Source organism: Rutidosis leptorrhynchoides, chromosome 4 (assembly GCF_046630445.1).
Source record: "Rutidosis leptorrhynchoides isolate AG116_Rl617_1_P2 chromosome 4, CSIRO_AGI_Rlap_v1, whole genome shotgun sequence".
Classification (NCBI taxonomy): domain Eukaryota; kingdom Viridiplantae; phylum Streptophyta; class Magnoliopsida; order Asterales; family Asteraceae; genus Rutidosis; species Rutidosis leptorrhynchoides.
In genome coordinates this window covers 439,767,822-439,781,068 of record NC_092336.1, presented here as the reverse complement: position 1 = coordinate 439,781,068, position 13,247 = coordinate 439,767,822, and the positions used below count along the sequence as shown (strand labels likewise).

At 34.4% G+C, this 13,247-nt stretch overlaps 1 protein-coding gene across 1 annotated transcript; it reads left to right on the top strand.

Moving 5' to 3' along the window:
- Positions 1-8,160: 8,160 nt before the first annotated feature.
- On the top strand, positions 8,161-12,086 carry LOC139842118 (probable 3-deoxy-D-manno-octulosonic acid transferase, mitochondrial). The gene is made up of 12 exons (XM_071832291.1): positions 8,161-8,548; positions 8,655-8,748; positions 9,593-9,635; positions 9,755-9,877; positions 10,014-10,133; positions 10,202-10,280; positions 10,367-10,483; positions 10,595-10,692; positions 10,866-10,956; positions 11,057-11,176; positions 11,263-11,333; positions 11,904-12,086. Exons 1-12 carry the CDS (start codon positions 8,347-8,349, stop codon positions 12,084-12,086), a joined length of 1,341 nt encoding a protein of 446 aa, XP_071688392.1. The 5' UTR covers positions 8,161-8,346.
- Positions 12,087-13,247: the final 1,161 nt, after the last annotated feature.

Below are 13,247 nucleotides of genomic sequence, written 5' to 3'. Positions count from 1 at the left end.
GCAGCCGATCCATATCCGATCCATTGTCATTCCTAATCGTAGCTATGCTAAAATGTACGTATGCACTTGTACGATTGTTTGAGTTAACCTAAATCTACCACAATATACTAATATTTTGAAGTCTTGATCTAATTATAATTTGTAATTATAAATAATAATTAATTAATTAATTAACACAGTAACTACTATACTAAATTTTAATTTAATTTAATTACTCACTTTTTTTTAGGGCGAAGAATTATATATCATTGAAAGAGATCACTTCATCGAAACAATGAAGGATCGAAAAAAGAGTTACAATGACGGAGATTAATACTCGGTCATGAGCAAAAGCATAAAGCTACTTACATCACAATAGATTAGTAACATAAAAAAAAAGGATTGTGTTCCCACACATAGGAATGAAGACCATGATAAAAGTTGAGGTTTGTTGCTCAATAAAACACCTTGAGTTTGGTGTTTCGAATAATAACCGAACGACAAGTAAATTTACCAATGAAAATAAAGTCATTCCTAGCTAACCAAACGGACCAAAGAGTAGCGGGACCAATCAACTTCCAAAACTTTGAAGCATTAATACTCGTGCCATAGTACCAATCGAAAGAGAAAGCTTCAACCGAACACGGGATAACTCAACGAATATTCCATCCACCATTTAAACAATTCCGCCCAAACTTGAAAAGTCCACTTGCAATGTAATAAGAGATGATTGATAGTTTCAACTTCCTTCAAATACCACGCACATAAAGTCGATTGGTTAGAAGGCAAGATGTGTCTACGTGATAAAACATCTTTAACGGGAAGCCTTTTTTTGATTACAAGCCAATGAAATAACATGATTTTGGAAGGATCGTTGTTTCCCCAAATAACTTTAGGCCAAATGGGATTAGAAAAATTAGCGGAGTGGAGAATGACCCGAATTGCATTGGCTACCGAATACGAATTATTTACTGAAGTACAGTACTAAATAGTGGAGTGCTAATGTTTCATTTTTTATTTTTTTGGCAAAAAACAATAACTTTAAATAAATCTTAATCTCCAAAACAGAGACCAGAAAACGGAGAAACAAAAGGTCACCACAAATTAAGGCTCGAAAACAATAAACAAACCTAACCAATACAAACCAAGATGCTAACTAAAACTGAGCCTTAACGTGAACTGAACAACACAAAAGAAAGCAAAAACATATAACAGAGCTAAAAATAACCAAACAAAGAACCATAAAAAAAATCCCTAATCAAGTACCAAAGTTTGTATCAATAGTGCCCTCTTCCGCAGTCTCCTTAAACGAAAAAGTAGACTCGATTTCAATCCCGTCCGAATTCAATCCTTCATTTCTAAATTCGTCAAAAAAAAAAAAAACCCAACACCATCTAACGCTTCTCCCGCCTCCGCACCAATGCGTTTCCCCTCAACACTCACAAAAGTTTGACCAACTTTTGCACTCCAATTAGAAGTCCCCTCAATCTCATCCCTGTCACTCGAGTCGTGCAACCGATACGTCCCGTCCATTAGACTCTTTTTCTTATCTTTCCCTTTCCTCTTCCCCGCACCTCTCGTATCACCCTTCTTCCCCCCGTAAAATCGAAATTTGTTAGCATTTACATGCCAACCCCTACAATGTCATTTACAATCCTTATCCGCACATTTACAATACATACGTCCCGCACTATTCCCGGTAGCAACATTCGCCAAGTTATCAAGAAGCGCATTAGTATAGTCCTCACACTTTTTAGTTGTCAAGACGTCCTCAATCCTCCTTTTTTTTGACTGATTACAAAAACCAACCCATCAAGCACATTATCAATCCTTTCCAAATCCAAATTAACCTCATATGAACTGCCTTGAACCTCAACGTCTTCACAAATGTTTTTTCCTTTATCTAAACCCGAACTCTTGTCTTTCACTACCTCCCCACCACAATCAACAAAATTCTTATTACCAACCAAAGTGTCGGATCCGTCGTTAGCATCGAAACACCGGAAGCCCTCACAACCGCATCAACAACACCCGTAGTCACCTCCATATTGCGAGTATCCTGCTGAACATCACGAATAGGACTCAGAGACCATCACATCATTTACCACTTCATTTCTTTCAACACTAACTGAATTTTTTTCCATTTATAATAATAAATTTTTTCGCCAAGAAAAGAAAAAAAAAAACTGTTATAATAATAATAATAATATAGATATGGATAGTCAATTTTGGTGTATACATATAGTCAATTTTGGTACACAAAGTATGTATTTTTATATTGAGATTTTAGGCTATAAATACTCATGAATGCAAGCATTAAACTTGCACCATTTCTCACACTTACAAAGTGTTTCTTTCTTTCTCTCCATTATCATCTTTGTTCTTACACTTCATTATTAGTATTCTAAATCAAGAATCAAATCACTAAAGGTAGTTATAAGCCTACTGAATTATAACATCAAGAATCAAACCACTAAAGGTAGTTATAAGCCTACTGAATTATAACATCAAGAATCAAACCACTAAAGGTAGTTATAAGCCTACTGAATTATAACACGTTATCAGCACGATAATCTTAATACTAAATATGGTTGGCTCTGCCACCAAAATGATATATGGTCGGTTATACCACCAAAATGATATATGGTCGGTTATACCACCAGAATGATATATGGTCGGTTATACCACCAGAATGATATAGGTCGGTTATACCACCTGAAAAAATATATGGTCGACACTGTCGCCAAATTTTCATTTATGTTTACTAATATTTATATTTTTGTTATATAACATTTATTTATGATTGCTTACACATGGTCGACACTGTCACCTACTTATCATTTATGTTATATTAAATTTATGTTTAATGTTTATATACTTATGAATATAAATTGACTCTAATTTATCATGATGTTTGTTTTAATTTTTGATAATAGAAAATGTCGAATCTGGAAAAGCTTAAATTTACTCCTTTAGAATCAACTGGAAACAACTACATGCCATGGGTTATAAAAGTAAAAATGCATCTTAAATCAATGGGCATTCTTGAAACCATAAATGAAAACAACACTTGTTCTGAAAAAGAACAAGCTACGGCATGTTGCTTTATTCATCAACATATTGATGAATGCTTACAAAATAATTATGTGACTGTAGAAGATCCCCATGTTTTATGGGAAGGTCTCAAAAGCAGATTCAATAATCAAAGAGAAATTTTACTTCCAGCTGCAATGGAACAATGGAGAACATTAAGGTTCCAAGACTTTAAGAAAGTAAATGAATACAGCTCAGCTCTGTATAATACATGTTCACAACTTAAATTCTGTGGACATGAAATTAGTGATGCAGACATGATGGAGAAAACTTTCTCCACAATGAATGCTGCAAACATCACAGTGCAAAGAAATTTGAGAATGCTAAAGTTCAAAACATATCCTGAACTTAATTCATATCTCTTAGTTGCAGAGCAAAATGATGAGCTATTAATGAAAAATCAGCAATCCCGTCCTACTGGTACACTTGCAATCCCTGAAGCAAATACTGCAAATAATTATAAACAGGGACAAGGACGCGGGCAAGGTCGTGGTTATAATAACCATCACCATCATCATGCCAAAAGCCATAACTATGGTAGAAACCATCCTTATGGTAATGGTAATGGGCGTGGACGTGGTCGTGGTCGTGGCCGTGGTGGTCAAAGAAATAGTAATCCACGAAAATATAAATATCAACCACAAAACAAGCCCATTAAACAAGATGTTGAAGAAAATTCTTCTAAAAATTCTGAAGAATCTTGCTACAGATGTGGTAGAATGGGCCACTGGACTAATACTTGCCGAACATCTAAACATCTTGTTAAGATGTATCAGGATTCGCTGAAAGGTAAAGAAAAGGAAGTAAATTTTGTGGATAATATTGATCCAACAGTCACTGAGAAACCATCTGATTTATATGAAGATTTCTTGAATGTTTAAGTTGTGTGTCTTTTGAAAAATAAACGATTTAATATCGTCTGTCTTTGTCATTATGTTTGCTAAATGTTTCAGTACTATCTATTTGCGTTTAAAATATTGTGTAATATTAATGTACTCACTATTTATTTCTTATATATGAAGTTCAATATGAATTTTGCTGGAATACAACATCAATCAAGTGGTGGAGATCTCTGTATAGCAGACAGTGGAACTACACACACTATACTTAAATCCGAGAAATATTTTATTGATCTAAAACCAACGGAAGGAACTATACATACAATATCAGGACCTGCTAACTTGATAAAAGGGATAGGAAAGGCAAATTTCATACTACCAAATGGTACAAAATTTTTAATAAATGATGCCTTATTTTCTCCCAAGTCAAGCAGAAATTTATTGAGTTTCTCCGACATATACCTTAACGGGTATGATTATCAGTCAGTGACAACAGAAAATGAGAAATATTTAAGTATCACTGACAAGAGTCATGTGGTTGAAAAACTGCCAAGACTTAGTTCTGGATTACATTATACACATATAAATGTACCAGAAATACATATGGTAGTTAACGAAAAATATATTGATCCTGGTGTATTCAGTTTATGGCATAACAGATTAGGCCATCCAGGATCAACAATGATGAAAAGGATTATTGAATGTACTCATGGACATCCACTAAAGGATAGAAAAATCCATCATGATACAATGGTTCCATGTACATCTTGCTCTCTTGGAAAATTGATAACTAGACCCTCACCACTTAAGGTTGAGAAAGAATCACCAATGTTTCTTGAAAGAATTCAAGGTGATATATGTGGACCAATTCATCCACCATGTGGACCATTTAGATATTTCATGGTTCTAATAGACGCATCTAGCAGATGGTCTCATGTTTGTCTGTTATCAAGCCGTAATGTGGCATTTGCAAAATTTCTTGCCCAAATTATTAAATTGAGAGCTCATTTTCCTGATTACACCATTAAAAGGGTGAGACTTGATAATGCTGGTGAATTTACATCTCAAGCATTTAATGACTATTGCATGTCTATAGGAATTGTTGTTGAACATTCTGTTGCTCATGTGCATACACAAAATGGTTTAGCCGAGTCATTGATTAAACGTTTACAGTTAATCGCTAGACCATTGATAATGAGAACAAAACTCCCTGTATCTATATGGGGTCATGCAATTTTACATGCTGCTGCATTGATTCGCATCAGACCAAGTGCAAGTCATAAATATTCCCCCCTACAACTTGCTTTTGGTCAAGAGCCAAATATTTCCCATCTTAGAACATTTGGTTGTGCAGTGTATGTTCCAATTGCGACACCACAACGTACAAAAATGGGTCCTCAAAGGAGGTTGGGAATATATGTTGGATATGAAACATCTTCAATATTAAGGTATATTGAACCTATGACAGGTGACGTTTTTACAGCACGTTTTGCTGATTGTCATTTTAATGAAACATTGTTCCCTAGATTAGGGGGAGAAATGAAAAATAAAGAAAATGATGTTTCATGGTGTGAACCTCAATTAAAGTATCTTGATCCTCGCACAAAAGAATGCGAGACAGAAGTTCAAAAGATAATGCATATACAAGAACTTGCAAATCAATTGCCTGATGCATTTACAGATACAAAAACGGTGACAAAATCATATATACCAGCAGTAAATACTCCAGCTCGAATTGAAATTCCAAAAGCTGGCAATAACGTCACTCATGAATCTTTGCCACGTCAGAAACGTGGAAGACCAATCGGTTCAAAGGATAAAAATCCTCGAAAAAGAAAATCAGCTGATAATGAAGTAAAAGAAAGTGTTCAAGAAGAACCACAAATCAGTACTCCTACTGCAGAGGAGATTGATGATGTCAATACAGAAATTGCAATCAATTATGCATATTCAAAAATATTATGGAACCGAAATGAAATGAAAAATCTTGATGAGAAATTTTCATTTAATGTTGCATATGACATCATGAATAATGATGATGATCCAGAACCAACATCTATGGTTGAATGTCAAAATAGACATGATTGGGCTCAATGGAAAGAAGCAATACGAGCTGAATTAGAATCACTCAATAAAAGAAAAGTTTTCGGATCCATCATTCTCACTCCTAAAGATGTGAAACCTGTAGGATACAGATGGATTTTTGTCCGAAAAAGAAATGAGAAAAATGAAGTTACAAGGTATAAAGCTAGACTTGTAGCTCAAGGTTTTTCTCAAAGACCGGGAATTGATTATGAAGAAACTTATTCTCCTGTTATGGATGCAATTACTTTTAGGTACTTAATCAGTCTGGCAGTTTCTAAAAATTTAGAAATGCATCTCATGGATGTTGTGACTGCTTATCTATATGGATCACTTGATAGTGATATATATATGAAGTTACCTGAAGGATTTAAGGTACCAGAAGCATCAAATGCAAAACCCAAAGAAATGTATTCGATTAAATTACAAAGATCTTTATATGGGTTAAAACAATCGGGACGTATGTGGTATAACCGATTAAGTGATTACTTGATAAGCAAAGGGTATACAAATAACCTTACTTGCCCTTGTGTTTTCATTAAGAAAACAACATCCGGATATGTGATCATAGCTGTTTATGTTGATGATCTTAACATCATAGGTACAAATAAAGAGATCTATGAAGCCATTCAACTTCTAAAGAAAGAATTTGAAATGAAAGATCTCGGAAAAACCAAGTATTGCCTTGGTTTACAAATTGAGCATATGCCTAATGGTTTACTTGTACATCAAACAACATATACTGAAAAGATTTTGAAACGTTTCAATATGGACAAGGCAAAACCATTAAGTACTCCTATGGTTGTTAGATCACTCAATGTTGAAGCTGATCCATTTCGTCCATGTGAAGATCAAGAAGACATTCTTGGACCAGAAGTACCATATCTTAGTGCAATTGGAGCTCTTATGTATCTTACAAATTGTACAAGACCTGACATTTCTTTTGCAGTTAATTTGTTGGCAAGGTTCAGCTCTGCTCCTACCAAAAGACACTGGAATGGGATCAAACACATATTTCGATACCTTCGAGGAACTACTGATTTAGGATTATTTTATTCTAACGAATCAAAACAAGATTTGGTTGGTTATGCAGATGCAGGTTATTTATCTGATCCACATAAAGCTAAATCTCAAACTGGATATGTATTCCTAAATGGAGGTACTGCAATATCATGGCGTTCTCAAAAACAAACACTTGTTGCTACATCGTCAAATCATGCCGAAGTGATTGCATTACATGAAGCTACTCGAGAATGTTTTTGGTTGAGATCAATGACACAACTCATTACTGATTCTTGTGGACTAGAACGCGATAAAAGTCCAACAACTATCTATGAAGATAATGCAGCTTGCATAGCACAGATGAAAGAAGGGTATATCAAAAGTGACCGAACAAAACACATACCACCTAGATTCTTCTCATACACTCAAAATCTCATTAAGGACAACCAGATTGAAATGAGATATGTGCAATCTAGCAAAAACTCTGCTGATCTTTTCACGAAAGCACTTCCAACTGCTATTTTCAGAACACACGTTCATAACATTGGCATGAGACATGTTCAAAAGATGTAACAGCTGAAGCGATGTCTACTTGAGGGGGAGTCAACTCCATGCTGCACTCTTTTTCCCTTAGCTAAAGTTTTTTCCCACTGGGTTTTCTTTAGCAAGGTTTTTAACGAGGCAGTAATTTATAGTTGATCTTCAACAAAATAAAATTGCTATCCAAGGGGGAGTGTTATAATAATAATAATAATATAGATATGGATAGTCAATTTTGGTGTATACATATAGTCAATTTTGGTACACAAAGTATGTATTTTTATATTGAGATTTTAGGCTATAAATACTCATGAATGCAAGCATTAAACTTGCACCATTTCTCACACTTACAAAGTGTTTCTTTCTTTCTCTCCATTATCATCTTTGTTCTTACACTTCATTATTAGTATTCTAAATCAAGAATCAAATCACTAAAGGTAGTTATAAGCCTACTGAATTATAACATCAAGAATCAAACCACTAAAGGTAGTTATAAGCCTACTGAATTATAACATCAAGAATCAAACCACTAAAGGTAGTTATAAGCCTACTGAATTATAACAAAAACTACATTTTTCCTATGTAACCACTGACTTTTGTGCCACTAGATAACTTACATCCATTAACAGTAGCAACACCCTTGGAGTTTAGATTCTCAAACTCAACAAAACTTGAAACACTCGTTACACTTGGGAGCCCACAAACACTTGCTAATGTTTCATTTGATCTGAATCATAGTCATAACATAAATTGAACATCAAATCAGTCAATTAAGCTAGTCATTCAAGTCGCTGACGAAATCGAAACAAAAATGAGGTCAAATAAAGGCGGTGAAACAATTTACATGCTATACAAAGCTATTACATCCACTCTAACACCATTAATCAATCTTCAACTCCGGTATCGCAAATTCCGTCATCTCGAGCATCCTCTCCGGTGGCCGGAGCGTCTCGGCCAACCGTCTGTCCCTCGTCCTTCCGGCGCTCTCATCTGGTTCCATGCCGTTTCCCTAGGTCATTTTACTCCTAAAACTCTAGTATTACTTGCTAGTATACATGTTCTATATAGTTAGGGTTTTTGATATGTTTAATACTGTTTAATTAGGTTATTGGTTAACAGGTGAAGGAATGTGTGTTGTGCCTGTGATTAAACGATGCGTTGAACGAAATCCGGATGTTACAGTTTTAATGACTACCACTACAACATCTGCATTGTAAGAATTTAATTAACTGCATTGTTCTATTCGTGTATTGATTTAGGTATTTTTAAATTAGGGATGTGTGTTTGTTAACTACACCATCATCGTTTTCTAGCTTAAACAATATAGTCAATAGATGAGTTACTTGATATTGTTCGAGTTCAAGTTAAGGTGTTGAGCTTGTACAAAAGTTACTGCACAGTTAGTTCGATTTGTTGAGCTTGAAAACTGAATATTCTAATCCAATTGTTAGTCGAACGAGCTAATCGAGCTCAACGAGTCAAATGAGATTAGTTTATATAATTTTAAAACTTCATATAAAATGTAAGTGATCAGTGATGTAACTAATAGGAATTGAACCCAAGACATCAAGTATACACCAGTTTATATGAGTGTAGCTATGAAACAAGTTTATTGAGCTCAACGTATAACTTGAGATTAATATTTGTTCATCAGAAAAAATAATCAAATAACTACATGAGTATCGACTTACTACATGGAAAAATAATTTGGTCTTGAGCTGAATGTAACTTATTAAGATTTATCCGAGTTCAAAATGAGCCCAAATTTGTGAATATTTTGCTGCAATTGTTAGCACACCTAAGATTGCTCATTTATTGGGGATCACGTAAATCAATTATCAATTGCATATTAAAGTGCGTAGGAAACGTAGTATGAGCAATATGTTTTATAAAGTTCACTTTTGCAAGAAATTGAATAGAAATGATATAGTCATCTATCAGGAATCGGGATTAAATTTAGCGCTAATTTTGTTCATTGTTTTGGAGAAGGTGCTTGATCACTACCTTTCTTTTTATCATTTGTTTAAATTAATAAACTATATGTATTTGTTGTACAGTGAAGTGCTAAAGACTTTACTTCCATGCAGTGTCATATACCAGGTTTATACTTATCTTAATATTACAACTTCCATTGACTAGAATATTTTTTTTTTTTTTTTTTTTTTTTTTTTTTTTTTTTTTAAATAATTCAAGCTGCATGAGCAATGAAATCTTGTCAGTTTGCTCCAGTTGATACACCTGCTGCTGTGAATGCTTTTCTTGAATATTGGAAGCCTTATGCTCTGGTGCTTGTGGAGAGTGAACTATGGCCTAATCTTGTTTTTAGTGCCTCAAAACATGGTGTAAGTATATTATCTATCTTTTGATACTAAGACCCAAATGTTTAGGCCTTCAAAGTTAAAAATGAACTCACACTATTTGCTTTCTGGTTGAATACTAATAAGATGAATTGCAATTGGTGTTCATTTATATTTTCAGGTTATACTAACGTTAATAAATGCTCGAATGTCAATAAAGTCCTTCAACAATTGGTCAAGACCAGTAGTACGACAACTTGCTTCATTGATGCTGTCCAAATTTTCTTTGATACTTCCATTGGTATGACCTATTTAGTTAATCACCGATTTCATATCTATGTTCTAAACTTTTTATTTGACCCGTTACAGAGCAATATTCAGGCAATTCGTTTTCAGCTGCTGCAAGCTTCACCATTTGTTATTAACTTCTCCGGTAACTTAAAGCTTTGTATGTCATTTGACTTTATTGGAGGTGTTTGTTGGCTTATATTCGCCATAGTGTGCTATCCCTTGATATGATATTGACTTTATCAGGTACTGGAGAGTTGGTCAATATAACTAAAAACATGACAAATATGGAAGACTTTCATGAAAAGATTGCAGACAGAAGTGTTTGGATGGCTTCATCAATACATAAGGGTGAAGAAGAAGGTGATTTTCATAGGGGTTAAAATGGGCATTTTTTATATGGGGCGGGTTGACCTGGAATGCTTTTAGCCCGAAAAGTCCGAACCATGTATAAATAATTGGATTTCTATATAGTGATCCTTGCAGTTCACAGAGCCTTAATGCAGAAGCACCCGAATATCCTTTGTATCATTGTTCCTCGTCATCCAAATCTCGGGCAGCAAATCTCTCATGTATGAACCTGTTGCTACTTTCTCAATATTTCACTATACATAAAAAAAAAAAAAAAAAAAAATTCTATTTGGCTTCTTAATGTATTTCATATTTCTTACGAATAGAAGAAAATATATAAACTCACAAGCCTACAAAGTAAATATAGTTAGTTTGTGATGCAATATGCATGCAGGGCTTGCAGAAAATTGGGGTGAATGTGGCGTTGAGATCACGTGGTGACTCACTTACATCTGAAACAAGTATATACATTGTGGATACTTTAGGTGACAACAAGATGCTTTCACTAACAGATATGACTATATTATTGTGAAATTATAAATTGAGATATATGTATAATAAAACATTGTTTAACTGATTGTTTAGGTGAACTGAGACAATTTTATAGATTGACTCCTATCGCCGTTATTGGAGGTTCTTTGTTGCCTGGTTTAACTGGCCATAATCTTGCTGAGGCTGCTGCTGCAGGATGTGCTGTTTTGACTGGTAAATTCGGATCACGAAATTTTAATTTGTTCCGCTTCTTGTTTCTGAACTTCCTTATTGACCTTTACTTGGTTTGGTGATGTTAGGTCAACATATTGGTCATTTCTCACATATGGTCAATGCAATGCAACGGTTAAATCCTTTATCTGTAACACATGTAAGTTTTTAAATGGTTTAACCTAAGAGACTAAAATGCATCCGTTGTAACCATACTTGCACCTTCTAGAGTTTATTTTTTTATACTGATGTCTATTTATCTGTTTGTGGGTAACCAACTTCTAGGCTAGAAAAAACTCGTCAAAAATATCCAAAAGATGATATTCAAGTTACTCCTAAGATAAACTATTTTAGATGCGACATTATCATCGAGTCTGTGAAAGTCAACACGGTTAAAAGTTACTGACAAATCGGCTGGAGCATCATTTTTTGACTTGTTATCAGGTCATGGAAGCTGGTCACTTTAAGTAAAAAATGTTATAATCTTTAGTTGTCTATTACGGGTTTAAAAATGAGATTATAAGATTACCTAAATTAGAAGTTGAACATAAGTTGTTTACCTTAATAAGCTATTTATTACAGTTTAGCTATATTATTAACTTTTGGATGACTTAAGTGCCTCGCCATAGAGTCTGCCATCAACGGATACTTGGTAGTAATATTTTTGTATACAATTTTTTTGGAGCGATGTTTTTATATGCATTTTGGTATGGCATAATGGGTCATACAGGTAGGTGGAGATACGGAACTAGAAGAAATTCTGGACAAGCTCCTAAATGATCCTAAAATCCTAAAAGCACACCGTATGGCTGCAAAACATGCAATTCAGACACTGTCAACTGGTGTTATTGATAATGTCTGCACCCTGTTGCAACTTCATATTTTCCGAAAAGTTCATGCAGGAGCAATTTGACCTGTAGTCCTTCAAGTTTCACAATTGCACATAACGAGAAGTTTGTCTGTATCTGATGAGGTACTTCTTTTGCATATATAAGAAAAAACTACTGCTTTGGTATTTATATTGTCTTACACATGAGATATGTAAGAACCATTGAGGGCGATTTTAAACCGTTAACTTAAAATTGTGTCAGTCAAGTAAGAAACAAGTGGCTGAAAGGGGGAACGGGTCAAATGGGTTGAAAGTAACCCAAAGTCTATTTAAATACATGCAACTTCCTACAATGTTAGTAACATCTAGATTATTGTTGCAATAGTTTTAACTTAAAAGTTACACATTAACATATAGTTAATGTGAAGTGTTTATTGGTCAACCATCACGGTTAGTTTCAATCCTTGCAAAACAATGACTCATTTCTACCAGGGTCTGCACTTAATAAGTAGCATCTTTACTTAACTTTGGACGTAGCAAGAAAATGAACATGTTTTTATGGCCGTTTTAAACTGTAGAAAATGACAGCATGATGATGTGGCTTGAATCCAAGTTGATCAAAGATTACTTGCATGTATCCTGTTACGAGCTTAATGATGATGTCTAATGATTACTTGCATGTATCCTGTTACGAGCTTAATGATGATGTCTAATGAAGAAGTTTATCACAAGGTATGAATCGATGGCCTCCATCATTTAAGTGTAGCCGCAAATTAAGAATTGGCGCTATACGGGATATTTAACTGCCCTTCATTTGTGTTATGTAGATCATCAGCTTGTTAAATTTTGTAATAATATGCAAATGTTGCTTTTGCTTCTTCTTTTGTCCCCACCATAATGGGTTAATTATTAGGACATTTTAGGTGCAACGACCGTCATCATTGCTTGATGTTTTGGTAACATGTGGTGATTGATTATAGTTTTTTTAGTGATTTATTCAGAGAGTATGTTTGACATACAAATGCTACTATGTATGATTCTATGACCAAAACACTCCGGGCGGAACTTAGAAGTTTTTTGGGAGTGCGAAAAAGATAACATGACTATAAACTTTTTGTTACCCTTAAATATCATAAATATTACGTACACTAATGAGTAATGACGCAAATTTTTAGGGGGGCCACTTTCCTTGTCTCTGTTAACTTCCGCCCTTGCTTATAAGTTGACAAATAACAAAAAGAGTTA